This window comes from Gamsiella multidivaricata, assembly GCF_025024155.1.
Source record: "Gamsiella multidivaricata strain RSA 2152 chromosome Unknown BC939scaffold_3, whole genome shotgun sequence".
Classification (NCBI taxonomy): Eukaryota; Fungi; Mortierellomycota; class Mortierellomycetes; order Mortierellales; family Mortierellaceae; genus Gamsiella; species Gamsiella multidivaricata.
This window is the reverse complement of record NW_026251711.1, coordinates 583859-611343: the sequence shown is the minus strand read 5'-3', so window position 1 is coordinate 611343 and position 27485 is coordinate 583859. Positions and strand designations below refer to the sequence as shown.

Here is a 27485-nt window from a genome sequence, read left to right as displayed (position 1 = left end):
GCATCGCAGCCAACCAACCAGGTTGCTGCAGCAGCGATCCGCCTATCGACACCTACCCCCCCTATCCATATGGTTACAGCATATACACAACTATACACACACACACACACACACGAAGTGGATGATAGCATAGACCAGATATGTACGTGTATGTATTTTCCTTTTTTTTTTATTGCTTTGCTTGCTACGATGTTGTTATGTTTGCATATAGCTTGCCACACCAGGGAGAAGGCCAACAGCGACAGCGACGGGTGGGAGAGAAAAGAGGAGGAAAGAGAACAGAAGCAGAACAGGAGGGGGAGTTCGAGGGGGGTGTAGTAAACTCCCGCTGGGGTATATGTCACTGGGATGAAGCAGTAGCTGACGGAGGGGTGGGGTGGGCAACAGAACAGACCTGGCAAGGAAAAAAGAAAAAGAAAAAAAAAAGAAACTGCAGACTCGTTGGGATTCGAGATGCGCTCTATCTACAATTGGCATTGAACAAAGTGGAGGAGTGTATGTGTGTATGTTCGCTTTCCTCGGAAAGAAAAGACAAAGTATTAATAACGAAAACTACAAAGCAAAAGAAAAGAAACAAATCGGAAACGAGCGAGGAGAGGACGTCCTTAAAAGACTGCGCGCTTGAGCTCCTCCAACGAGTTGACCTGCAGGGGAGTCTTGATCGACTTGCCGGCGACAATCTCGGCCAGACCCTCTCCAGAGTACGTGACCAAGGGCGACAACTCCAGTGTGGGAGAACCCTCGATCTGCTCATCGTCCTCGCCCACAATGACCTTGCCGCCTGCAGCCTCAATGAAGCGGATGTGCTGCTGCAAGATATCGCGACGCGAGGTCTCGGGGCAATCCTGTCCAGTGCCCGGCGCGTTCTTCAAAGGCGAGAACTCCTCGCGACGGTCAACCTCAAAGACTGCCATCCTCTCGGTGAAGGGGAAGACATCAAAGACGAACATCTCGAGCTTCATTCCGTTGACCTGCTTGGGTGCAATGATCTCTCCGGTGTGCATGTCCAAGGTCTTGATCTTCTTGCGGGCAATGTGGTACTCGAGATCACCCTCAAAGGACTCGACCTTGTTCAAAAAGTCAATGGTATAAAAGTGGTTGACAATGTTTCCGGCACCAAAGGAGAGCTGACCGTTCTTGGGGTTGATCGCATGGGCGACCTCCTCGTCGATCTCAGAGTACTCGACCACGTTGAAGGCGGAGTTACGGAGGCAGACAACGCCCACGGGCTCATCGGGGGCGTTCTTGCGGACAACCTTGGCACCGCAGTCAGCGTTCTTCTGGACACAGTATCCGATAAAGAGGGGATCGGCGACACGAACCAGGCAGTTGTCGACGCAATAGGCGTGAAGGTACTCGATCTTGCGCTCCGCCATGTTGGCCAAGACACCTGTGCCGCGAAGCGCAGCATAGACACCTCCGTTGCCATCGGGAGCAACAGCGATTTGAGACTTGGACTCCATCATGATCTTTCCGTCAAAGGTCAAGCAGGGGAGGGTTCCTAATGAATCGAATCGTCGATTGGATGTTGAAGATACGTGTTAGGAATCGATGGGTCAAAGGTCTGGAGGGGGTATCCGTAGGCATTTGCATGCATAATCCGCTTCGCCCTGGCGTATCAGTCGGCCTTTGGCCAAACCCCTTCCTTTTTTCTTTTTTTTTTTTTTTTCCTTCAGCTCGTCCATAGATCGCTGGTCAGTTTTGAATATATATTTAACACCAAAGTAGACCAAACGAAGGAGAGCCTTTGTCTTGGGTGTTTTCATTTCCCGCGTACCCAGGTCGTGATGCTTTGCGAATGCTAAACTTACCCTGCTCAAAAAAGACAATGTTGTCACTCGAGAGCCCAAAGAAGTTGTTCTCCTGGAAAAAGGCCTCTGTGGCAGGGCGGGTGGGACCCGAGGTCATAACGTACCAAGGGATGGTCACGTTCGCAGCAGCGCCGGGCTGCTGCTGAGCAAGCTGCTGGAGCTTGAGAATGCGCTCGGCCTGAATCTGGAAAAGCGACTTGTGGGAGGGCAGCCTGATGTCGTAGCATCCCTTGGGGGCAGACGATCCCAGACGGGTACCCTGACCACCGGCCAAGAGAATGACGGCAACCTTGTTCTGGCTGATCTGGTTCAGTCCGATGGTCTGCCACTCTTGGGCCTTATCCTTCGATGTCTCCAGAATCGAATCAAAGCATTCCTCAGGCAAGGGGGCCAGGAGCGCGGCCTGGTTGTTGAGCATGGGCGAAGGGCAAGTCGTCGCCTTTTGATGGATCCTGTTGACGCGCTCGACGTTCAATGCCTCGAGCTGATCGACGAGGCGCTGCTGCTCCTCTGCAGACAGCTGATCGTAGAATGTGAGGAGGTGGCCCTGGCCTGCAGCCTGGTAGCGTTCCTTGAGCTGGCGGATGTCTGAGGAGACGCCGGCCTCCTGGTGCTTGGGCGTCTGGATGGAGAGAGAGGTAGCGGCGATCATATTGTGTGGTGTGTGATGTGTGAGTGTGCCTGAGGGGACTGTGCGGTGTGCTAAAATGCAATCGAATCGCAGAAATGGGTCTGGTGTGGAGTTGGGGTATATGTATAAGGGTAGGTCCGTGTGGTGATGAGGAGGGAGTTCGGGTGATGAGAGAAGAAGGAGATGAGGAGAAGAAGAAGAAGAAGAGATGAGAAGACAGGCTGCTAGCTGGGATCTTTTATATTAAAAAAGTACTGGACTGAGCTCACTCCTCTTTGGTTATCGGCGTATATTTTTAACTTTGACCTTGGAGCAAGAGGCGGTTCATGCTCCAAGAGAGATTCATAACACTGCAGCCTCAAAGTCAACCCTCCCGCACATAAAAAAACACGTACAGCATATGCAACAATGCCATTGATGGTTGTGCTTTCTGGAGCTGCTTACGAACTCTCATTCCTTCAGCCAGTCAAGAAGGCAATGCTGAATGAGGCTGGCTGTGGGTCCAATGGCGCACCAGGAGATCATCTTGATCCCCCCCCCCTCTCCTCACTCCCCTGTGATAGTAGAGACATATTCAGCAAGACCGATTTGATGATAAAGTTTTATTTATAGAACGAAAACGAACTTGCATTTTCGTTCCTTCTGTTTCAATGGCCTATTCTGTCTACTTGTTGTGTCCATTGTGGAATACACTGATCCTGGGAGCTATTGTCGCTGATGCCGATGTGCATCTCAATGGTCAGTGGTTAATGGTCAGGCAGTCAGTGCATCTAGTCCATTTCACTCCCCATTGGTTCACTCTCCACGGCTCCTTCGTCCGTTTCCGTATCCTGTCCTTCATTCTTTATCTCCCTCCATTGGCGTAACGAGATTAAAATAACATGCAGTGCAACGATGATGGGGAAGCAAAGAAGTAATGCACTGTGCAGCAGTAAAAAGGATCGCGATTTGATCTGATATCATATCAAGCATCAGCCTGTGGGTTGTGGTTCAGGAACCAAGTGAGGAATAAATTTTTGCAGAGAGAGAGAGAATATAGCACTATGACAATATGACAGCATGACAGCGCAGGACATGGTGCACTATGACCGTCGCATTCAAGATAGATCGCGATCACGAATAACGAATTCCCTTTGTTGCTTGAATGAAAGCGGATGTACGTGGCCATGGTCCTCAATCTGTCATAACACTAACTGACAATGCAAAAATAGATGAGGGTACCCATGCAGCCCTGCCCTATCTCTCCACCTATGTACCCCATCTTGTATGATGCTACAGGTCTCAGGACGCTATGGTTCTGCAACCCAAGGGCAATCTCGCGAGAGAGATAGAGGAGGAGAGCGAGAGGGAGGGAGAGAGCACAGCGAGCGGGAAATAAAAAAAAATAGATGCTGGAGGAGTATACATAATCCGTGTGTGTTGGGACCATCGCACCCCGTCCATGCATTTGCATTTATATCCCATTGCTTTCCTCCACTGGATGAAGGAGCCAGAGACCAAGGAGAGTGAGCAATCCAGTCCAGATATAAACAACCCCACCTCGGCATGAGATAAACCAAAATTAAACTATCTTTGTCTGCGAATCAAATCATGTCCACGGACACTCTTTTGAGTGTGCCAACAGCGAATGGAAAGTACCGGTAACTCATTGGGACGGAGGCGCCCCCTCCCACGGTATGTTCGAGATCCATTGGCTCCCTCTCGCTCCACCAATCTATGGGACCCCTCCCTATGTCTTTCAGAACACTCATTCGTGACAATGGACAAGGGGGTGATCGAGATGCCCTGGATCGCAAGGAATAGCAGGAAGTGGGGGGGTTCCATTTCTGGAAAGGGGGCACGCGAGTGTGTCTGCCCACGGTCGCACAAACAAAGGGGCTACAGCGCAGGAGATAAAAATATGATCGAGAGCGATCACCCTGCCTCCATCTGCACAGCGTGTACATCCTTCCTTCATCTCCACACACGCCCCAGACTGGACGTCCCATTCCCCAGCATTGCGGGAGCACAGCCGTCCTTACTCCTAGAGTGATCTCCTCGATCCATAGGCTGCCTGCTGCTCCGATCGTGTCACACATAAACCATCGTCAAAGATGTGCCGTTGCTGAGATAAGACTACTGTCGCACCATGCCTGCTTCTTATCAGCTGGCGTCAAATGAACCGATTGCGGCTGTAGCCTCGGTCTTTGGGCGTATAACATATGGCTGTAGGGCTGAGTCTCACGGCGAAATAGCAATAATCGTGCTAATTGACGCAACTATCATGCATTCAACTTCATTTTGGTTTAATCTTTGACCACAGCCTGTGACATCGATCATAGTGTAATGCAAATGAAGCCGCGGATGATCCTTATGGTACTTGGTTTAAATCGCATGGAATGGTAAGAGGCCAAGCTACGTTTTCATATCAACGGACCTCGTTTTCACTGACGCGTGCTGCTCTGTTGAGGGTTTTATTTTTATTTATTTTTATATTTATAACATTTTGTCTCTCGAGTCGATTGGCCTTGCGAATCTATCATGCTCTGTTGAGGTTGATCGCGATGCTGATTTTGATATTGACAAAAAGTTTTAGTGTAAGACTCTCTTGTCTGCATACAATCCCCCTTGCTTTGTTTCCTCTGTGCTCCATTCATGGGCTGGATGCCCTTCAGCAAAGTGTCCTAGCTACATTCATGATTGCTCGTTGTCGCTCTAAGTTAAGGTCGCCCCTACCAGTGGGAACTTGAAAGATATACACCTATTTCCGGCAATTCGTCTCAAGTGCAGTGCCCTGGGAGTTGGTGGAGGCAATTTCTCCGGATCTATTGATACATGTAACAAAATATCCCCACCCTCCCTTCACAAGCATGTATCGATGTACTGGACAAGATAGGGTACAGACGCGTCGCTTGGTTCTCTGTACTATGATCATAATCAAAAGAGTACTTTTAGACCATATTACTTTTTCACCAGCAGCAACTCGTTTTTATTCCCTGCGCACTAGTGGAACCCTTCCAGAAAGCTTTCGGAACAGGACAACAACCACTTCCACGCATATCACGACGATGCGCCCGCCAGATTCATGAGTGCCCTCCTGCCCCTTTACCACCACCACCACCACCACCACCACCACCACCACCACAGCAACGCGACTTACCCGGTCACCCGCCGGTCGATGATGAGGACATCTACAGCCCCCCTGGCAACTTTTTTTAACCTCGCCCAATACCTGCTGAGGACCACATCCCTTGAGGCGAACACATTAATCTCCTCGAATATATCAACCCAGGGATACAAAGCTCCAGCTAGTTATCAGCACCTGGACGGAAGGAGGTTTGCGTGACAAGTTCCAGTTTGTGCCGGAGCTCCACATCGCCCGAGAAAGCCACCTCCACCAAGACGACCCTTTATACATTTCCATCAGAGAAGCCCTTGGCCTTCAGATCACCGCCGGCCCTGCTAAAACCCAATTGCCTCTGTATCCTGGTTCGGTATATCCAAAGCTGGGTGGAACAGTAAGATCTATAGTGGACTGCAGATATCAAAATAAAAGTATGGGAGTCCTGCACGTCTCGCACCCTCCTGTGCCCCCCGCCTTCTTCGCAATCCCCGTCCGTCCTTTAAACACGCCCTCCACTCGGAATGATTTCAACCATATCAAATGCCACCGTGACTCCCAGCCATATATTTTTTTTTGTTGCATATAAATGGGACGGTAAGTTCTACGCCTTTATCACCATTGCAACATTTGGCTTCACGATATCTTCAACGCGTTTCTCAAACACCTCTGCCCATCCGACGACGGCGGCCTCCCTTTTTTTGCTTTAGAATTACCTGACAATGTATCAGGCAGCGCTGCACCTGCCACTGCCTAATGCATATCTTTTTTTTTTTTATAGTGGATCGTCAACGGCAAATGCATGGCCTGCCTCTTTACTTCGTGCCAGTAACTATGCATCACTGTAATGTCCAAGGGCGCGCCTCAAAAAACAACTATTGTAGATGCTATGCATGTACAAACGTCGAAATCTAAAATCACATATTTTGTATTTGGTGTTCCGGAACTCAATTGATTCCTCTTTCTCTTTTGCTGCATGGTAGGGCAACTGTCGGTGTGTTCGCACCATTTCTGCCAACACCCGCAATGACCAAGGTGTTTGGACGGGACCTACTTGAAACACTTTTGGAACGCGTAACCCTCTCAGTTCATGATATGGACGAAGCGGCAGTACTGAAGGCAGTCAGAGTATGTGAATCTATAGGCAAAGATTGATACAGTGCATGTTTTCGTGCTGTCTGACTTCTTTCCCTGATTCTAGAACTACGCTTAAGTAGCGAGAAAGATGGAAGCCAGCAAGGCACTGAATGACTTAGCATGGAAGGAAAGGACAATGTTCAACAACTTAGAATTGCGCTATCTTAAAATTGATTCATGGAGGCCAACGAGCATGATGAATATTCCCATTCATTCACACTTTGGACTCGATCTGATACCACTGAAGCCAGACAAGTCCGTCTTGGAAGGGACGTTTGTGACAAATTATGTGGCCCCTATTCCACAGGGGATGAGACTTGACAATGATCGCGTGTCGGTGGACCTGTAGGCTGTTATAAAAGTGCAGATTTAGCAGACTGGAACTTATTGGCAATGCTCTAACCACTGTCTTGTTCTCATTTTTTGATAATACAGTCCCAATACATCGTCCAGGCTCCAGAAGCAGCTTGAGATCAAGCAGGCGGGAGGTGTTCTTTGGAGAGGTGACTGGCCTTTCGCAGGTGGGCAACACTGGGAAGGATAACCGGGATTTGTTTCGCCTTATGCGATCTGGAAAGTCATTTCTTGATCTGGATAAGAACCGTCAAACGGCATCTCTTCTGTAGATCATCTTCTCCTCTAGAACGCTACTTCATTTGAAAGTCAAAACTCGGGGCGTGTTTTTTACTTGAGGAGGTTGGCTCGTTCACCATTCCCACTACGATTGCCATGATTCCGATGTTCTTGACCACATTGCCAACGCTACTTATCGCCAAGGCATTTTGGTTGTATCTGCATGTATTCGTATTCAATCCCGCTTACTGACTGGCTTAGGCATACATTTTGTATTAGGAGGACACGCGACAGTATCTGGGAAGCGAAGCAAGTTGTTTGAAGCGGTCATGGGGCTACCAAGGTGTGATGAATAAGAATAATTGTAGTGTACAGTGCAGCAATTATATGCCAAAGAATAAAACCGTCTCCCTCTCGAACACATCGTTCTTGTTCTCTTCTCTGCCGGCTCGGGTGCAGGATTGTTTACACGGCCCTTGCACAGGATTTGTTGCATAGGTCTTGCACAGGACTGGAAGTGGCGGCATTCTTCTCGTTGCTTAAACATGGTCGTTACGCTAGTGCCTGACTAACGCGAAGACCTATCGCCGGTCTTTTCCCGGTGCCTTTGCATTTATTGATTGACTGTTGTATCTACAAAGATACTCTGTGGCTACCCTCTCCCCTTCTCTCCCCTCCTCTCCTCCCTAATCCTCTCCTTCCTTGGTCCTGGTAATCCTTATCTTGACTGCTTGGATTACCCTGAACCATGGAAACCGGAGTAAGATAAAAAATTAAAATTAAACCGCGTTGATCCCAAACCACATTGACCTGCTGTGCGTCGCAGGTTGTTCTTTCGAACAAACCTAAAAAAACAATGAGCTTAATCTCAGCAGATCGTCGCAGCAAGGTTGCTCTATTGTTTACAATACCCTGTTCAACAAAAGTCGTCTGCAATGGATTTATCTCTTCCAATATTTGAAATTAACATTAGCAGGCGCCTCATGAAGCCTTTCCGCTCCACAAGACGACCCCACATAGTATGATTCAGGACCCGAGGGTCTATTCGTATCCAACTAAAAATCGATAAAGGCGGTAGTAACCTCGGACCATTGCCTGCTCAGGCAGATCCAAATACTAGTTATCCGAATGAACAGCCCCTCTCGTACTAAGTTCAATTACTATTGCAACAATATTTCATCAGTAGGATAAACCTAACCTGTCTCACCACGGTCTAAATCCAGCTCACGTTCCCTATTAATGAGTGAACAATCCAACGCTTACTGAACTCTGCTTCAGTATGGCGAGTGCGTTGTTGGCAGTAGATCTGGTGTTGGTCGCAGAGGTGGTGCTGGTGATATTGGCCAGGGTCGGTGAAGGAAATTGGGACGATACTCTCCGCGAGGGGATTGTTTAGGATCGGTAGAGTTATGTTTCTCTTGCGCGTATTACTAAAGACAGCGGGCTGCCATGGTCAACACTTACGGGCCCACAATACTCTGTAACCATAGCTTGAACTCTTCATTGTTCATCGCTTCCGCTCTTTAATTTTTCGAACCCATTGAGTGCTTTAGTTTGTGCTCTTGACCACCACTTTTAATTTGTGGACTTGTCATGGACAAAGACTGCTCTGTAGGTTGTCTTCAGAAAGCGCAATACATGCTCGAAAAGGTTGGCAATAAGTAAAAGACAAGGCACCATTGCTGATCTCCTATTTGTATTACCTCCACCTTTCAAACAGGCGAAAAGACATTCGCCGAGTCGACCGGCTTCCTTGACTATACAGCGGGAGAATCGGTCGTAGCGGCAGCACCGCATTGCTCCAATAGCCGCATATTTATCCTGCTTAAGCCTTGTACGTTGTGGATAGAGGTATTTGACATGATAAGTCTGCCATGCTTTGAACTCCAATGCAGGCGCACCTGATAGCGATCCTCCTCTTCTATGACCTGCCACATGCGAACAGACTCATCTCCACAGCCGGTTGCGAAATAGGTGCCGTTTGAAGTAGCGCTCCAGGTGATGCTTGTGATTGGTCCATGGAAACCTCCAACAACTGCCAAACATTGACCCGAATTCACATCCCACAGCCGCACCGTGTTGTCGTAACTCCCCGAGGCGATCTGCTGACCACTGGGTGAATACACCACGCTCGTAACAGGGTTGGTATGACCGATTAAGATGAGATCGGGTGCACCGGTTTGCGCATCCCACAGTCGCACCGTCTTGTCGCAACTGCCCGAGGCGATCTGCTGGCCGCTGGGCGAGTACACCACGTCCGTAATTAGGTAAGTATGGCCCCTTAAGATGAGACCGGGTGCACCGGTTTGCGCATCCCACAGTCGCACCGTGTCGCAACTGCCCGAGGCGATCTGCTGGCCACTGGGAGAATACACCACGCTCGTAACGTCGGAATTATGGTCGCGTAAGATGGGGCCGAGTGCACCGGTTTGCGCATCCCACAGCCTTACCGTCTTGTCGCCACTGCCCGTGGCGATCTGCTGGCCGCTGGGCGAATACGCCACCTTCAAAACAAGTTCGGCATGGCCGCTTAAGATGGGACCGGGCGCACCGGTTTGCGCATCCCACAGTCGCACTGTCTTGTCCCGACTTCCCGAGGCGATCTGCTGGCCGCTAGGCGAATACGCCACGCTCTCAATTGAGTCGGTATGGCCTCTTAGGATGGGACCGGGTGCACCGGTTTGCGCATCCCACAGCCGCACCGTGTCGTCCTGACTTCCTGAGGCGATCTGATGGCCGCTGGGCGAATACACCACGCTTGTAACAAAGGAGGTATGGCCACTTAAGATGGGGCCTGATGCACCAGTTTGCGCATCCCACAGTCGCACCGTCTTGTCGCAACTGCCCGAGGCGATCTGCTGGCCGCTGGGCGAATACATCACACTCATAACATAGTTGGTATGGCCACGCAAGGTGTGATCTTTTGCCCAAGTCGAGGTGTCATACACGCTGACCGTGCCGTCCTCGAGACCTACTGCGCAGAACTTCCCATCTGGCGAATACGCGCAGGATCTCACCTCGCTTTCTTCTAAGAGATAAGGCCATTCGCCAAACTGTACACCCGCCATCTGTGCGTTGCTCAAATTGGCCTGACGCAGCCAAATATTGCGAAGGTTAACTTTTCTCAAATCCGCCCCTTGCAGCTGAGCAGAATCGAATAGGCCGCCACTCAGGTCCGCTCCTGGAATCTGGATGCCTTCCAGATCTGCCCCGTTAAACAGGGTCCCGGCTCTGACCAATATCGTGATCGCATTGGCTGCCGCCTTGCGTGCCTCTTTGTCGATTTTGGAGCATTCGATCGTGGCGAGCAGCTGCTGCTTGAAGAGAGGTTCCTGTTGGACACGCTCTGCTAAAAATTGCAGAATCGACGGCTCGCCCACAAAGCTTCCCCGTGCCAAGGGCGAATCGAGAACGGCCTGTTCAATGGCTTCCACGGGTTCCTCTACAGTAGACTGTTTTTCAAAGCTCATGACGGAATCGACACTCCCTCGACGCGGCAGGGTTTGAGGTAAGGCTGCGCGACTCGCGCTCTCTCCACCTCGCGGCTCAAACACCGCGCGGGCCAAGCAGTATTCCAGCAGTGATTTATGGATAAACCGGTACTGGTTGCCGCTGCGGATCAGAGGACACGCCTCACGCAAGAGCTGCTGCTTCTCGTCCTCCCGGCTAAAAAACCATTTTTTCCATGTAATTTGATCGCGAAAGGGTGAGTACTCGACCACCGAATTGCCCGCTTGCTCTTCGTACATCGCTGCCGCTAACGCTTTCAAAAAGGCCACTCCTTTCTGCACAAAACCATCGTCGGACAAGCTCTCGAACACCTTCTTCTCTTGATAGCTAAAGTCCTTCTTCTCAGCGAGCCGCCTCTTGCCTCGCTACAACCATTGCTCCACAAACTGGTCATACAACGCAACTCTAGTTATCCGGACGGTCGAGAGATCTTGCCTTGGATTCACCATGCGAGGCAATACCTCCATGGACAGGGTCAACGCAAAGGGGTTCTTGGCCAGGTCTTGCAGGCTGGGAATCCGATTCAGGGCCTTCAAGTAATCCGTCACCTGCCAGGGTGGTCTTGCCACGGGCACATATTGCCTTATGTATTCTTGAATTTGATCCATAGAGAATGGCGCAATGACCGCCTCTTGAAACGCTGACTCTGCTTGGTGATTGCGGTCTGCTGGCTGGAACCGGTCCCGATAATTGAGGCCAAGGTACTCGCTGCGGCAGCTAATGACCATCTGAGCGCTCCATCCTCCCACCTGATTCAGTCGGTTGCTCGTGTACAGGTTGTGTGTCTGCTGGCTCTCATCATACTCATCACAAATCAAGATGAATTTGCGGTGGTCTTTCAGCTCTCGGATCTGGGGCTCGGTAAACTCTGCCTTCCGTAGATGTTTGGCGATCAGATCCTCCTCTGGCTTGTTGATTGCGGGTAAGCTGATAAAGAGCGGAATCCTGCCTTCCTTTTTCTTATAGCCATCCCACAAGTCGCATTCGAGCTGCCGGTTAAAGGTCGACTTGCCTCCACCCGAATCGCCTAGCAGGAGCATCACCTCACGGTCACTGCTCAGGAAGCCTTCAACTTCTTTCGTTAGATCGAACAGCTTGTCATCGGACGCTTGCAGATCGGCCTTGGCTTGAGGGGGGATGTACACGACTTCGCCTCGTTCCTTCAATCGTTGCTTTCTCAGTCGCCTCAAATCGGCTTCAACATCAGGCTTGTTCTGGACAAGGTCAAGCAATGATGAAGACGCAACGGTTGGTAAGGCGACCTGTAGCGGATGTAAGCTTCGATTTTCCTTTCGGTAATCCTGATAAAAGGCCCTTTTCATCTCATCGCCATTCGATTCCAGCTCTTGCAACAAAGATTCGACACCTACACCATGCATCGCATAGATGACAATTGAATATAGTACAGCTATTAGTACCTGCTAGGCCATGAACTCCATACTTCATAACAATGCAAGGGCCTCTCACGTATCCGCTCATCATACATACTTGGCATAGCTGAACCAAATGTCGAAGCCAACTGTATAAGGATGTGAAGGATCCATTGCTTGACGAGGACTTGCTGGCCCCACACCGCATCATTTCGGTACATCTCACCCAGGAACGCAACAGCGCCTTGGCGAGACTCGATGTCCCACAGTGGATGGGCGGCAAGGTTCCCCAGCCGCTGGCATACTCCTAGTTGAAAGGCTAGGTCACGCCGGCAAGGCGCTTCACAGACCAGGGTCTTGAATTTCGCGAGTTGACCATCCCGAAGCAGCGTATCTGTCCCGCGCAGTGCTGTATACCAAGCACGTTTCTTGCTGTAGCTGAGACCGACCTTGAGAGATTCCAACAGTCCTTGTCCGCTCTCGGCCAGTGTGCTCACACCTTCGTAACCGATCTTCGCTACCTGGATCACCTCTCCTAGTCCCTCCTGAAGATGCTCTAGTCCTGTGATGAAGCCGTTGACGTCCAGACCTTTTACGGCGCTAACTAGCCCCGGGACACCCTTCAAAACAATTCCAGTGCGCCGCATCGTTGATTGCCAGGGTGATTCATTGTCTGGGACGCACTGCAGCGCTTGGAAGGCATAGGCAGCCTGGTACACCAAATAAGGGTCGCTACTGCCTTGCAGCCTATTTAAATAGGCAGAGAGTGGCTCGTGCAGCTCCACACGCTTTAAGTCTGAGACCTCGGTATCGGCCATGGCATCCAGGACATTGGACACCGCAAGTGTCAAATGGTAGATGTGTGCCGGAGACTGAGTGTGAGTGTCTTGTAGGCGGGTGTTGAGGATACGTAAGATCATAGCTAGGTCGTCAGCGCCGAGGTAACCCGGAGAAGCGCCTTGCATCAGTCGCGCCAGCCCCTTGAGAGAATGGACATCAAGCAGGCTGGATTGTTCGATGCCATTGACAAAGAGCATGAGCAAATGTTGAAAATCATCCTTCTCGAGGACCGGACCCAGGCATACGACCTCTGCGACGGCCTTGGCATCCTTGAGCTCATATCGAGTGAATGCCCAGATCACATCTGTCGCCAGCGTCCTGAGTCTCTCCTTCTCCTCTGCATTCTTCTCTATGGATTTCATCCAATTTCTTGCGATTGGTTCAAAGACCTCTTCGGGCGACGGCGTCATTTGCAGAAGGCCAAGGCAGTAGGCGAGCTGGAAAGTATCGCTGAGTCGCTCATTTACCTCTGGCAACGCGATCTTGACGGTGGGCTGACGCATGTCATCGGGAAAGATATCCTTGGAGACCCGTGCCATGTCGCGGCAGGCGCTGTCGGTGGCAGAGGAAATTACACGACCTGGATCTTTTGTAGGACGCACATGGCTGTTGAAGTCAGAGGACAGTCAACAAAGTGAGAGATGCGTTAGGTGCGTCGTACGAAATAGCCGGTTAATGCGAACAGGTACAGAACAGGTAGCTGTCACTTACCCCCACTTTTCTGCCCTCTTGTAGCTGACCTGTGCCATTTCACTATATCCTAAGCTCTCCAATAGGCTGGCGTGCTTGAGACAGGCGCCGGCGAATCCATCGCGCAGGGCTTGATCCCCGACGGACAGGGGACTTGTAAGAGTCTTTTTCACAGCTCTTTTCATCCGGGATAACGCAGCCTCCGCATCGTCGCACAACACTAAAGCAATTTCTCGATCCTTGGTTTTGCGTGCATTCTCCACGTAAATGTTGGTGAGCTCCAGTTCCATTTGTGGCGAGAGAGCATTTCGCGGTGACGAAAAAGTTCTGTCAAACATGTTGCTTCTCTGAGGGAGTTTCTCCTGTTATGATAGAGGAGATGGCAGCGATATTAGTGACCTTGTGGTCGATTGATATACCTGTGCGAGTAGCCAGTATGCCAGTATACGTACTTATACTTGACAGACACTTCAGTAACACAATGGGGACCAATAAGTCGCCGTGGACTGGTATACTACAGACGTAGTGGCAGCAAAATGAGCTATCGTCGTAAATAAAAACATTAATATCCATAACAGCTGCATGAACTAGATCATATGTGGCTGCTCGGCCAAGTGATGGCGCCCCACCTCGAAAGTGTCTATTCGATTCTTGTTTCCTTTGATTGGATACAGAGGTAGTCCTGAAGATTTGTCCTCTTCGTGCCTCCTAGCAGCGATACCAACTGCCCGTTGTGAAGCATGAAGGATTAATAACCTTATAACACGCCTATAGGCTACTATCGACTGACAAGAAACAGTGCCTCACCTCAACAGGAATCTGTTTCTCGGGTTCTTTCACCAGCCGAGGAGATGGTCCGTCCCTGTGCAATGCTCTCCACTCCAATTCTTTGTTTAAGACGGTCTGCACACGAATAAGGCGGTCGAGTGGAGTGATATTCGCTTCCTCTCGTCACTCCTAGCAGAGATTCCTGTCAGCATGAAAGAAAGGAATTAATATCCATTGCACATGGATGGCTGTTCTCCTGGTCTCGGCCATTCTAGCATTAGCACTCTTGACTCGACTGTGGTTGTTCAGGCACATTCAGGGATGGGACTTTGACAGACAAACTATGTCTTTGTTACCAATGAGTCGCCACTGGGCTGTGCTTATTGAGATCGGGCAGAAACGTACGAGAGACAGACAGAAGAACGAGAAAGTAGAGATGTGCTAGAGACAGGCAGAGGGGTGAGAAAAGATGAGAAAGATAAGAGACAGTTCCTGATGGATTGAAGGGGGGCGAATGTGGGAAGAAGGGAAAGTGGGAAAGTGGGAAAGTGCGAAAAGAGTGGGAAAGAGCGTAAAGACACACATCCATCGTTGCAGCATTCTTGGTGTAACGTGTAATGGGTTCTCGGATGCGAAGGAGAGAAGGAGAGAAGAAGAACAACAGCACTGAGAATTGTGCAATTTGCCACCGATCTCTAACAGTAATGTTCCTTTCTCGCCGCTCAGCATCATTCTGACTTTGAGGCGTTCAGCCATAATCCAACGGATGATAGCTTTGGATCATTGCCTGCTCAGGCAGGCCCAATTACCAGTTATCCGAATAAACGGCTCCTCTCATACTAAGTCCAGTTACTATTGCAACAGCATTTCATCAGTAGGGTAAACCTAACGTTCCCTATTCGTGGGTGAACAATCCAACGCTTACTGAATTCAGCTTCAGTATGATAGTATGATAGGAAGAGCCGATATCGAAGGCAACGTCGCCCTCCTTCGGTGCTCAGAATTATTTATTGCATTGACCTCTGCAAGTGTGCTATATTGTAACAGTAGTGGAGCTCCAGTACCTCCCTCATACACCACAGCGGCTCCCTACTTTTTCAATGCGGCTCCAATCCACACCACACCTACTTACAACATCCTCCTGCTCCCTGCGCCTCCTACTGGTATGCCGAATGCTATGGCCAGCATTAGGGATGCTAAGACGAGAAGCAATGTGGCGACTAGGAAGTAGGACGGTACGATAAGTGATACGACAACGCTTCTTCACTCATCCAGAGACTCGTTGACACGTTGGGTCCTTGTCTTTTTTTGTGTTTCCTGGACAATCATCTTGTGGTCGGCGTTGTAGACATCTTCATACGCTACACTGTCGTCTCTAAATATTTCTCGTCTTGTTATGCTTGGCAAGCTTGTCCGCCTGTCCTCGCCAATCTCAGGCCCATTCAGTGAATGGGATGTTCAAGTTGAAGGAAACGACCAAGTCGGACAAACGGCAAAGGGAAACTGCCCGCTCATTGGACATTTCAAAATGAACGTTGTTATAATAAACCGATATGTATGAATGGATAGATTGTAAAATAAAAAGTTGTAATCGCGTTTATGGAATAGCGATGAAGCCCCTCGTGCTTTCCCAAGGTGTTATTCCACATGAGCGTACGGACCATGAAGGACCATGTAAATGTAGACGGCATTTTTTTTTACTGGTGTCCGTCGTCTATCCTGCCTTCCGGGAATCGATCGCTGACAACTCCGAGGTGCAAGATGCGACAACCGCTCTGGCAGACCGGGTCCACGGACTTGCCCACAACAATGCCATCCTCGGGCGCAAAGTACCGGTGCTCCTCCTCGCCAAAGATATTGTGCAGCGTTGCAATCAATTCGCCCTTGCGCACCCAAGTGTTCACATCCGGCAACACGTTCAGAATTCCACCACCCCTGGTGAAGATCCAGTACTAGTAAGGGCGTCGTCAATTGAAGTACAAATCAGAAAGGTTGCTATCATGGAGAAGCAAGCAGCATAAGCAAAGATATGAAAAAAAAAAAAAAAAAAGACAGCCAGCCAGCTTACACTCTTAGCGCACACGACAGGCTCATAGTCCTGGACCACATGCTCGTCCTCAATCATCTTGAGATGGCTCAAAATGTTGGTGACTCCCAGAATAGCACTCTTGACAAACCGCTTCTGGAACCGAGATGGGTCTCCAATCTCGACTGTGATAGCCGGGATATTGTACTCCTGCATCGCTGCTCCACGCAGGGACCCGTCAGGTGAGGTGTTGTGGACAATGATCTGCGGATTTTGAAGTCGAGCCATGTGGCGCGTGATCGTGTTCTGCATGTTGGCGCGGACATAAAGCGAATTCACGCGACCCTTGGATGCCGTATGAAGGTCGATCAAGTGTGTAAAGTGGCGAATGATCCTAGTCATTAAGTTATATGCGTATACCTGTGATGTCGATCCATTCTTTTTGCTATAAACCCCGGACCAATAAGTTGCTCTACATTAGACTGGAACATAAACATTGGTACAGCTCGTGTCAATATTATAGGGACGACTTTGTATCTGCCGCGATCACCTTACCCTGGCATCAAGCGGTTCAGGTCTGTGCCATCGCTGAATCCACGCTGCCCTGCCAGATATCCAGGTACATTGGCGACAGGGACAGCAACTACGATTCCATGCAATGCTTGGCACTGGATCTCCTGGAGCACAAGCCGGTGCGTCAAAGGAATGCCGTTCAACTCGTTTCCGTGCAATGCTGCAGTCTGCGATAGAAAAAAACAACTCAAGTCAGCAGACAGTGGACATGCCAGCAACGAAATCAAGTGGATGCAAAAACCAAAATTATTAAGCTCACCAAGCCCACGACAGGTCCAGGACGAACACCCTTGGCAACCAAGATGGGCACTTTAATAGGGCTGCTCATTGCATCCTCTGCAAGTACGACCCACAGACGCGTTAGTCGCCCTGGAGGAAGGCACCCTAGGTCCAAATTGTCCCAGACGGGGTAGTCCTTCAGATCGAGGTGTGGCGAGACATGTTCAGGCACAACAGGCGTGCGTTTTCTCCAGAGCTATGTAACGTATACGATTGAAATAATCATTAATGACTGTCATGCAGCGGCGCTGAGGATCTCCTGCCGTGCTTCAAGTAAGAACTTACTATCCTGGCTTCTGTCAGGAGGCGTTCATCCTTCTCGCTCTTGGCAAACGTTCGCTCTGTCACCATTTTCCAAAACTCGAGACTGACAGCCGAGATTCCACCATAATAATGGTGGTAGAATACACTCTTGGCATGAGTGTTGGGCGAGTGCACATGTTGAATGAATGGTGCGTCGGGATGAAGGCTCTTGGCCGGCTCTGGATAATTGCGAGGCAAGTAGATCGTAGGCGTACTTCGCCCATGGATACCAAGAGCGCTGAACATGTTAAGGTTATCCGATTCGATCGAGGACGCCAAAGGGTAGGTGATCGCTTTTTCTGCATCCTGGTTGCCGTTGTCCTGCTCGGTGGCGTTGAATGACGAAGCGGGAGACGAGATCTGGCCCGAGGACTGATAGCTGCTGTAGTGCTTGTCAAACTTTTTGATTATCTTTTTGAACCCGGTAATGTTGGTCTGGCTGAACTCGAGAAGATACTCCAGATTGAGGATCAAGACTGTAAGGTCGCTTCGCCTATTACCAACGATGAGAAAAAGGAGGGAAAATGGCATATGCCATAATCCGAGTATTGGTCAGTGGTTATTGTACTTCTGAGTGCACATGAACGTTGCTGACGATCCGACTTACCATTGCTTCAGCTCAGCGGGACTAAAGTTTGCTCGCCACTATGCAGGGTTAATCGATCCAAAATTGGATGTGTAGAAACGATCTGTTAGCACCGCTTTTTCACTGAAGCACTCGACATGAGGATACTTGAACTTACGCTGGCGTGCAGTCGCTCCAAGTTGACACTCGCAACGCGCTCCTGAGCTTCGTACCGCGCATTGACTTTTTCCAGCTCTGCCCACAGCAGCGCCTTGAATCCCTCCACAATGACAATGACTCTGGCCTCCTTAGTTGCGTCCTCGGCGCCGGCCACTCCATTCTTCTGCCCGTCTTCGTCCTCCTTATTGGTAGTGGTAGTTATCAAGGTTGTCTCCTGATCTCCAGCGGCAGGAATGACCTTGTCGGCATCCATGGCGGCATTTGCGCTTCCGGGAGGGTTGCTGATCGTGATCTCGTGCTCAACATTCTGATCCGTCTCGCCCTTGGATAGCTGCTCCTGATCTTCTTGATCCACGCTCTCGAGTGGCTCTAATGGCCCTAAATCGACCAAGGATATGATTCAATGACTTGGTTAGTTGTTTAGTTTTCAATTGGAGCCTTTTATGAGGTTCACATTGCTGCAAAGCACTTCGTCTATGGATGAAAAACTTAAACATACCAGCAAGACTTTTGAACGAGGTCTTGATGTAATGCTTCAGAGACTTATAGTCCAAGTAGTAAGGAGCCCAGCTGGGGATACTCCGGAGCCCGAGCTGTTTTGCAAACTTCATGCTGTATCAACCAAAAAAAAAAAAAAAAAAAAAAAAAAAAAAAAAAAAGAGGAGCACAAGGTTCGTTTCTAGGTTTTGATGTGACTGTGTGGATCTTGAGACCAAGGTTGAGATGGAGTCGGCAATGGGATGGGATGAAGAAGAAGGATCGATGCGATGCAATGACGCCCAGCGGAGGAGGAAGAAGGCCAGAGTGGAGGAACAGAGAAGCGGAGTGGAAGGAAGAAAAGAAGAAAGAAAGAAATGAAAGAGACCAGGCAGGGGGGGGGGGGGGCCTCTTTTATGTGTCCTTCGCACACCCTGCGCTGCCGGAGAAGAAAGAAGGAGAGAAACGAGCTGAAGACAACGAGTATGGGCTCGATGAGGCACGGCGCCACTCACTCAGGTCGTTATCCGCTGTTGCGCATAAAGGACATGAGCAAGTGAGTCCTCATGATCTACTTAGTCTGACCCTTGCGGGCTGACCATCCTTCATCACACACTTTACTTATATACACCCATGTTCAAGCTCGCCTCACACACATGATCCCCTCCTCCCGCACTTGCAGCGCTCGTTGCTGTCCTTGCCTGCCCATGGTTTTGCCCCTACCTCTCTCCCCCGTAGTGAAACAAGGAAGAAAAGGCACTGCCTCTTCTCGACCCTCTCGTTCTTCTCCTCTTCCTTCAACAGACAAAGCCAAGCCAATAAGTTCCTTGTCCTCTATGACTATGTGAATTGCACGGTCTTTGTGGACCCAACATCCAGAACAACATCTAACAAGATCAACTAGACTATGCACTCTCGCCTTGGATGTGCGATTCGCATCATTTGATCCGCTTTCCTTACTTTCTTCCCCATACTTTACTTGTGCAAGATGTCATCATTCTGCCTACTTGGGGCTGCTGTGGCGTGTTTGTGTGCGTGTGTATGGTGAGTTGTTCAGCGATTTGTGGTCAGAAAAAAAAATGTAAAATTTGCCACCATATCAGCATGCGCGTTTGAGGAACGTGGGCTGGACGAAAAAAAAGTGAGCGTTTTTCTTTTGGTGTTCAGCCCAGTCTCGTCACAGACTCCTGAGAAAATGGAACATTCGGCATTATTGGTATACAGGTCGCAGGTCGCAGGTCGCAGGTCGCTTGCGCATAAGGAACCAGCTCAATGCATTGGATTCTATATTTTCTATGTAGGGATGTCGTGTGGAGAGACGGCACAAACATCAAAAGATAAAAAGAAAGGCTGCCTTGTCCTTCCTCAAGGGAGACAAACATGGCGATGCAGATGCGCCCTAAGACGTGTTGAGATGAAAACTGGTCGATCCTACCGCCCATGGTCTGCGTAGGATACGCGTTCGGTGCATCATAGAAAGCGAGGTAGTGGTCTCGTCCAATCAGGGCTCAGATAGATCGATAGGTGACTGGTTGTAATTCTGTACGTGCGGGGAAGGGCCGATCAAAAGGCGGTGATCTATGCCATAGTCTAAAATGCGTGAGAGTAGCAACCCTCAAGGAATGCAGACAGCGACACTACAGCAATAGCAAAGAGAGCTCGTTCTCTCCTGCGTACTTTCTTTATTCTGCCGCAAAACGACAGTAGTTTAGTGGTAATTCGCCTCGGACAAATGGTCCGAGGGCAGCAACAAATCACCGATCCATACAAAGGGCACACTCCGGTGAGGACGATGTGTGAGTGGCGATGTATCAGTTGGTGGTGGAGGGAATGCTGGGGGTGTGGAGAGGCGTGGGCTTTTTATACTTGACGAAGATGGGAGGGATTCAATTGCTGTTTCTCTTTATCACATCTCCCAGTGTTTGTTTGCAGATCCCTTTTAGTCTGAGGGTGTATGGGTCTGGCATGCCCGTGTGTGTCCATGTACCTGTGTACCGATGTACCTATACGTATGAAAAAGAAGAAAGAAGGCGGAGAAGGACAACCTTAACGCAAAAAGAAAAGAAAAGAAAAGAGGGGGGCCAGCCGAGAATGTCGAATGTCATAAGGGCGGAAGATGATTGTCAGAGAGTTATCTGCGATCTAGATGCTCATCTGAACCCAAATAATCGATCATCATCATATGGGTCGGCCGTTTTCTTTCCCCTCCCTCCATAGGCGCAGAATGGATATTGGGCGAATTTCATTTATTTTTCACGATCCACACGCTGCAGCATAGGAAAGACACTTATTTTTATTATCTCTATCGTATCTATCAGCCATCTCTTACAGGCGAAGAGACTCCCTCCTTTGTATGCATCCACATACACACATACAGAGCGCATACACAGTGATGCACTCCACGCACACCGGCCCTCACTAGTATAAAACGATCCCCCATCTCCTTTCTTTTTCTTCCTTCCTTCCTCACTCCATATTCCCCTCCTCCTATCCAGTCACCTTCAGCGGCCCACTGTTATATCAGTTCATATATAAAGTAACCAGGGCAGATATACCTCTACTCCAACCCTCTCTCTTTCAACCGCACAATAATAACCAACAATGCCACCACACGCCAGCCCAATCGCTAACGTCTCCGCCAGCCCATATGCCCCCAAGTACACAGACTCGCTCTCGCGTCTGACAAATTGGTCCATCATCGAATCAACCCTTCGTGAGGGCGAGCAGTTCGCCAACGCCTTCTTCGACACCGCCAAGAAGATCGAGATTGCCAAGGCTCTGGACGACTTCGGAGTTGAGTACATCGAACTCACTTCGCCCGCTGCATCGGAACAATCTCGTCTCGACTGCATTGCCATCGCCAACCTCGGCCTCAAGGCCAAGATCCTTACCCATGTCCGCTGCCATATGGACGATGCCCGGATTGCCTGCGAGACCGGAGTCGATGGACTCGATGTCGTTATCGGTACCAGGTAAGCAAATCGTAGAAGCAGACATGCACTTGATACACTGCAAATCACAAGAAGGAAGTCTTACTGACAAACTATTTTTTCTGTTCCTACAATAACTAGTTCCTACCTCCGCGAGTTCAGCCATGGCAAAGATATGGAGCGCATCATCAAGGATGCGACCGAGGTTATCAACTATGTCAAGTCCAAGGGTCTCGAAGTCCGCTTCTCGTCCGAGGATTCTTTCCGCTCGGATCTCGTCGATCTCTTGAACCTCTACAAGGCCGTTGATCAGCTCGGTGTCAACCGTGTTGGCATTGCAGATACCGTCGGCTGCGCCAACCCTCGCCAGGTCTACGATCTTGTCAAGACCCTCCGCTCCGTCTTGAAGCCCACCACCGACATTGAGTGCCATTTCCACAATGGTAAGCGTCTTTCTCTTGATTTCTTGTACATCGCCCCTAGATCATTATCCATCCAGATCCATCGAACAGACAATCGCTACAAAAAAAGAGTCACATCCTATCATATTTTACATAACTCTAAAAAAGGCGTGCACCAATACGCACCATCGTCCGGACTGCCTTCTAATCACTTCGCCCTTTTTTTTTTTTCCTCAAATGGTTCCATAGATACCGGATGTGCCACCGCCAACGCATATGCTGCCCTGGAGGCCGGAGCCACTCACATCGACACCTCAGTCCTCGGCATCGGTGAGCGCAACGGCATCACCCCGATCGGTAACTTGATCGCCCGCATGTTCACTGTCGACCCCAATTACGTCGCCTCGAAGTACAAGCTGCACCAGCTCCGTGACCTTGAGAACTTGATTGCCGACGCTGTCGAGATCCAGGTCCCCTTCAACAATTGCATCACCGGCTACTGCGCCTTCACCCACAAGGCTGGCATCCACGCCAAGGCCATCCTCAACAACCCTGCAACCTATGAGATCCTCAAGCCCGAGGTCTTTGGCATGACCCGCTATGTCTCGATCGGTCATCGTCTTACCGGCTGGAACGCCGTCAAGAACCGTGCAGACCAATTGGGTCTGGGATTGTCTGATGATGAACTCAAGGCCATCACAAGCAAGATCAAGAAGCTGGCTGATATCAAGAACCAGAGCATGGAGGATGTTGATATCTTGCTCAGGAGTTACCATGCCCACAAGGTCGCAGGGGATCACTCGGCTATCGAGCAGCTCTTGGCCGTCCCAGAGACGGTTGAGGTAGCGGCCAACTAAACATCAACCATTGCATATTATTACTTTTTATTCTCGTTTTCCTTCATCATGCACACAACAATCACTAGTATAACACATTGAATAAAAACACACAAAAAAGAGTGGACCTTTGATAAAAAGGGTTCACTCGTTGTACAGTAAAAAAACTGGATTGATTGATTTGATTGATTGATTCATTCATTCATTATCCTGCTCTTCGTGCTAGACTAGTTTTTTTTTTTTTTCTCTTTCTACGCTTTTATTCCAGATCAGGCACACCTATCAAAAAGCCGATCATGTTCTTTCAAAGAGCCTGCTGTTTTCTTTTCTCTTTTTCCTGTGCCTGTGGACCGGCCATATTTTACTCCCTCCTCCACCCCTCGCTTGCAGTCTACTTCGTCACGAGCGATCCTCCAATCTTAAAATCCATTCTGGAGAACAGCATCGATGACGCAAAGATTGCCATCAACATGGCCGCGGCAGAAAGGGGCTTCGTGAGATAAGACACGGCCGAGAACTCGTACTCGATCAACATCTCCTGCGTGTGCTCCTCAATCAGATTCGTGGCGCGAATAGTGACAGTGTAACGTCCAGCGCTGTCCATGTAGGTCTTGGTGTTCGAGTGCTCAACCTCATCAACCTCAAATGGCAACTGCACATTCACGTTCCTATCGGAAAGAATACGATACGACAGTGATTAGCAGACCAACCCAAGCCATTCAAGTTCAAAACATATGGACGGAAAAAGTAACATACTTGGCTCCTTCTGGGAGAACAATTCGGATCTCAACGTCATCGTAGCTGGTCTCTCTTAACGCCACAAAGACTGGGACCTTAAGGATATACTTGCTCGTGCCGGGGACACGGCGCAGGAATCCATCCAGAGGAACATTGTAGCCGGTATACCAGGTCGTGTTCCAGCCTCCAAAGATCGGGAAGCGGGGCTGGAGAGTGAACAGGATGAAATCGGGCTGCTCTGCCAAAGTTGAGGTCGAAATGTTTCCGATCTCATCACGGTAGTAGATGTCACGAGCGAGCTTGGGAAGCTGCGTTGGGATCAGCAAGATACCGTTGCCCTCACGCATACCAATGGGGTTGCGCTGCATATCCAATCTGCTGAAATGACCCTTCAGACTAGTGCGAAGAAAAGATGGGAAGGTAAGTCCGACGAAATCACGTTCATTCCTCGACAAGTGGATTGAAATGGATTATCGGAATAGGCAGGACAGATATAAAACAGCAGCATACTTGGCTCCCTTGTTGACAAAATTGTAGTGCTCCTCGACTGCAAGGTTGTTACCCCACTGAGAGATCTCAATATCGCGACGCAGATGACGGACGTGCGGAACTGGGCCCTGCAACTGGTACTGGATCTCAAAGATACCGTGCTCCAATGGCCTGACATCATTGTAGGGTCCAAGGATGACCTGGTTGTTCTTGATCAACGGCTGGGACTCCTCTGGGTGCTCATGAACCTCCAAGACGTTGTTGGAGGTACTGTGTATGTTCCCATATTCGTCGCCGATCAGAAATAATAATAGGCATATCGGTTAATTAATCCTGCAGAAGCCATACAGCCGCACGCATCCACAGGGAAAAGGACAGCTTGGGGATCAAGGGCTTACATAACAGTGGTCTTTTGTTTGGTAGCTGGGTATGCGGTCAGCGCGAATGGGTTTCCAAAGTAAATGAACTGCTGGCGCTCGGCCTGTCCAACGGCCACGGGATAAGGGCGAATGAGACCTGTAAGTGATGTCTTAACAGTAACCTGCACCTTTTCGCCCGGGGGCAATGGCTCCGATAGCTTAATCTTGTAATATTGGAAATCGCTAGATAGACAACAATGGATAGCACCGATGATTAGCTGGCTGAAGACTAAGAATGAATATGACACAACGCGAAACCGAAACGCGTCTCAACTGATCCCAATCCAATCCATGATGCACAACACAAAGGCACGTACGCGTCAAAGTACTCTGGGTCCTTGGTGACCTCAAGATTCTCCTTGGTCTTTCTGTTTTCGGCGGTGATGAAGGCGAGGCTATCGGAGTAGCCCTGATCGACAGGGAAGTAGTATTCGGTCACGTTCTCCTCTGCGACGTTCTGAAGGGCTGCCGAGGTGATCTCCCGAATCATGGGTCTAGACAGATCCAGAGTACGGAGCAAGTTGGTGATCACGAGAACCTGGGGTACAATTGGCTTTGGACCAGAAAATTCATCATCTGGTTGTGCTGTTGCGACAGATGACACGAGAAGGGAAGCCATCAGGGCCACCAGGGCCTGGCTAGAGAAGAAGCGCATCGTGGTCTTTATGTGTCAGCTGTGTGTGTTGCGAAGGAAAGATGGTGGTGGTGGTTGCGTCGAGGGGATGTATCTGTCCTGTCCTGTCGGCGTACTTGTTGCTTCCTGACCTTGTGAGGATGAACGAAACGAGCAGAGAAAAGGATGATGATGCTTTTGTCCTCTGGTCTCTCAGGTCCAACCAAGGCAGCGGTGAGCGTGGAAGACCGTTTCCTCCAACGGCCAATTGCAACGTCACTTTGAATTTCAGAGCCAAGGCACTTCCACAACGCGGTCAGACTGAAGCATTGCTTTACGTTTTACAGCTATCTATTGAATGATAAACAACTGCCGACTTATATTATCGCTTCCTTCTACTCCTCTTTTCTTCCTCTCCTCCTCCTCCTCTTCCTCCTCCTAGGGACATAGCTCGTCTAGAATCGAACTTCGCATCCTGATTATCTACATATTTTTAGACCTTCTTGATGATCTGGACGACATCCTCATCGGCCAGGATATGCTCCTTGCCGACCTTTTGTGGGTTATGCTTCGCTGATGATCCCCAGACCAGAGCACTGTAAAGAAATAAGAGTAATTGAGGGAACACCGGTTAGAACGGATGTTGAATGTGACAGAATCCCAGTAAAGGTAACAACAACAACTTACTATTTAAACTCGCGCAGAATGGCCTTGTGAATGGTGTTACAGAACGTCTCGATCGATGCCGTCTCGCGCCGCAAGACAACCGGCTGCGAATAGTCTGGCAGTTGTCCCTTGGGCTTTGTGTAAATACGGGCCAGATCCAGGTACTCCCATGCCTTGGCCAACAACTCGTCAAAGTTCCATTCATGATGCGCACAGATCGGGACGGCGTGCGGGATCTTACTGACCAGATCCAGCTCCTCGATCGAGATCTGATCGATCTTGTTCAGTACATACAGACAGGGAACGTACACTCGGTTACCCTCGATCACATCAATAAGTTCGTCGACTGTCGCATCGCACTTGAACGAAATGTCGGCGTTGTGAATCTTGTATTCGCTCAACACTGCCTTGACCTCGTCCAAATCCAGATGCGTCAGCGGAACCGTGTTCGTCATGCTGATACCACCCTTCTCCTTCTTCTTGAAGTAGATGTTGGGTGGCTTCTGGTTTAGTCGGATACCGAAGCCCTCCAATTCCTTTTCGATAATGCGCTTGTCGCCCAGGGGTTTGAGCACGTCCAGCACCAAGAAAATGAGTGAACATGTACGGGCGACAGCAATAACCTGACGACCTAGAGAAAACCACCATCAGAAACAACAAAAAAATGGCTCAGCGAGATATTTCGTGCTTTGTAGTCGCCTCCAGGATAACAACTGGCGATTCCTTGATCTTGATGAATCAAAAACGTACCACGACCCTTTCCGTCCTTGGCTCCCTCGATAATTCCTGGAAGATCCAGAATCTGCAACTTAGCTCCGTTATACTGGACGACACCGGGCACTGTTGTCAGCGTTGTGAACTCGTAGGCGGCGACCTCAGAGTGTGTTCCAGTCAACTTGGACATTAATGTCGACTTGCCGACTGATGGGAATCCCACGAACCCAATGCGTCCTACTCCTGTCTTCGCGACATCGAATCCCACTTGAAAGATTGAACAACGATTTGAATGCAGGGACAGATCAATATCACGGAAAATAAAGACAAGCAGGGTACCATGGACAGAGACCAAATACGCTATACATGATGTTGCGACTTACAACCAGGACCGCCGCCGCCAGAAGAGGTCGGCGTCAAGAGCTCACGCCTCAGCTTGGCCAACTTGGCTTTAAGCTGACCCAGATGTTGAGAGGTGGCCTATATCCATCAGAGGAAAGAAAGTCGATATTGATGGTAGGTCGTGTGAGTGAGCTGTCTTTTGCTGTGTGATGTCGGTCATGTTGCTCTCCTGAAGAATGCACACCTTGTTCTTCTGAGTGCGGGCCATTTCGGCCTCGATCTCCTTGATTTTCTCCACAGTCGTCATGTTGGTTCCTCTGAGTTCAACGGTTAAATGAGAATAAAGCGATGCGTCGACAAGGAGGAAGAAGAGAATGGAAGTGCCGTTGTGTGTTCAAGTGGGCCTGCTTTCGCTCATTCTTTGATATGGCGGTCGTCTGAATGGTCTTTGTTTGGGTACAAAGCGAAGCCACAGCAGTCTCTGTGTGTATTGAAAGATATGAA

General features: G+C 49.6%; 8 protein-coding genes across 8 annotated transcripts; 3 read left to right on the top strand and 5 right to left on the bottom strand.

Moving 5' to 3' along the window:
- Nucleotides 1-605: 605 nt before the first annotated feature.
- Nucleotides 606-2463, bottom strand: BC939DRAFT_482850 (nucleotide-diphospho-sugar transferase; the record flags this gene model as incomplete). Its single annotated transcript, XM_051559151.1, has 2 exons — nucleotides 606-1501; nucleotides 1812-2463. The coding sequence occupies 2 exons, from the start codon at nucleotides 2461-2463 to the stop codon at nucleotides 606-608; spliced, it is 1548 nt and encodes a 515-aa protein (XP_051417255.1).
- A 562-nt stretch (nucleotides 2464-3025) lies between these two features.
- Nucleotides 3026-3854, top strand: BC939DRAFT_436535 (uncharacterized protein). The gene has a single exon (XM_051553592.1). It carries the CDS (start codon nucleotides 3093-3095, stop codon nucleotides 3306-3308), a length of 216 nt encoding a protein of 71 aa, XP_051417254.1. The 5' UTR covers nucleotides 3026-3092; the 3' UTR covers nucleotides 3309-3854.
- A 47-nt stretch (nucleotides 3855-3901) lies between these two features.
- On the bottom strand, nucleotides 3902-4644 carry BC939DRAFT_149815 (uncharacterized protein). Its single transcript, XM_051550213.1, has one exon. The coding sequence runs from the start codon at nucleotides 4518-4520 to the stop codon at nucleotides 4026-4028; it is 495 nt and encodes a 164-aa protein (XP_051417253.1). The 5' UTR covers nucleotides 4521-4644; the 3' UTR covers nucleotides 3902-4025.
- A 1924-nt stretch (nucleotides 4645-6568) lies between these two features.
- Nucleotides 6569-7351, top strand: BC939DRAFT_524888 (uncharacterized protein; the record flags this gene model as incomplete). The annotated part of the gene is made up of 3 exons (XM_051561287.1): nucleotides 6569-6670; nucleotides 6927-7024; nucleotides 7115-7351. 3 exons carry the CDS (start codon nucleotides 6569-6571, stop codon nucleotides 7221-7223), a joined length of 309 nt encoding a protein of 102 aa, XP_051417252.1. The 3' UTR covers nucleotides 7224-7351.
- An 8776-nt stretch (nucleotides 7352-16127) lies between these two features.
- On the bottom strand, nucleotides 16128-18967 carry BC939DRAFT_472869 (uncharacterized protein; the record flags this gene model as incomplete). The annotated part of the gene is made up of 8 exons (XM_051558306.1): nucleotides 16128-16382; nucleotides 16499-16850; nucleotides 17012-17196; nucleotides 17289-17504; nucleotides 17594-18104; nucleotides 18219-18256; nucleotides 18355-18734; nucleotides 18856-18967. 8 exons carry the CDS (start codon nucleotides 18965-18967, stop codon nucleotides 16128-16130), a joined length of 2049 nt encoding a protein of 682 aa, XP_051417251.1.
- Nucleotides 18968-21434: 2467 nt separating this feature from the next.
- BC939DRAFT_391570 (HMGL-like-domain-containing protein) lies at nucleotides 21435-23021 on the top strand (the record flags this gene model as incomplete). The annotated part of the gene is made up of 3 exons (XM_051551967.1): nucleotides 21435-21805; nucleotides 21905-22206; nucleotides 22414-23021. 3 exons carry the CDS (start codon nucleotides 21435-21437, stop codon nucleotides 23019-23021), a joined length of 1281 nt encoding a protein of 426 aa, XP_051417250.1.
- A 370-nt stretch (nucleotides 23022-23391) lies between these two features.
- Nucleotides 23392-25265, bottom strand: BC939DRAFT_391549 (Ribophorin I; the record flags this gene model as incomplete). The annotated part of the gene is made up of 5 exons (XM_051551966.1): nucleotides 23392-23668; nucleotides 23757-24134; nucleotides 24249-24497; nucleotides 24626-24829; nucleotides 24964-25265. 5 exons carry the CDS (start codon nucleotides 25263-25265, stop codon nucleotides 23392-23394), a joined length of 1410 nt encoding a protein of 469 aa, XP_051417249.1.
- Nucleotides 25266-25611: 346 nt separating this feature from the next.
- BC939DRAFT_436475 (developmentally-regulated GTP-binding protein 1) lies at nucleotides 25612-27453 on the bottom strand. Its single transcript, XM_051553591.1, has 5 exons — nucleotides 27226-27453; nucleotides 27023-27119; nucleotides 26676-26906; nucleotides 25947-26556; nucleotides 25612-25855 (listed from the first exon to the last, which is right to left on the bottom strand). The coding sequence occupies exons 1-5, from the start codon at nucleotides 27286-27288 to the stop codon at nucleotides 25753-25755; spliced, it is 1104 nt and encodes a 367-aa protein (XP_051417248.1). The 5' UTR covers nucleotides 27289-27453; the 3' UTR covers nucleotides 25612-25752.
- Between the last annotated feature and the right edge of the window lie 32 nt (nucleotides 27454-27485).

Bases quoted from the DNA above. Each gene is read 5' to 3' on its own strand.
- BC939DRAFT_436535 (XM_051553592.1), top strand. From the start codon at position 3,093: ATGGCCTATTCTGTCTACTTGTTGTGTCCATTGTGGAATACACTGATC.
- BC939DRAFT_149815 (XM_051550213.1), bottom strand. From the start codon at position 4,520: ATGTGTGACACGATCGGAGCAGCAGGCAGCCTATGGATCGAGGAGATC.
- BC939DRAFT_436475 (XM_051553591.1), bottom strand. From the start codon at position 27,288: ATGACGACTGTGGAGAAAATCAAGGAGATCGAGGCCGAAATGGCCCGC. The intron at 27,120-27,225 runs GTGTGCATTCTT...TGATGGATATAG, and splicing joins CCCGCACTCAGAAGAACAAG to GCCACCTCTCAACATCTGGG. The intron at 26,907-27,022 runs GTAAGTCGCAAC...CAATCTTTCAAG, and splicing joins TGGCGGCGGCGGTCCTGGTT to TGGGATTCGATGTCGCGAAG.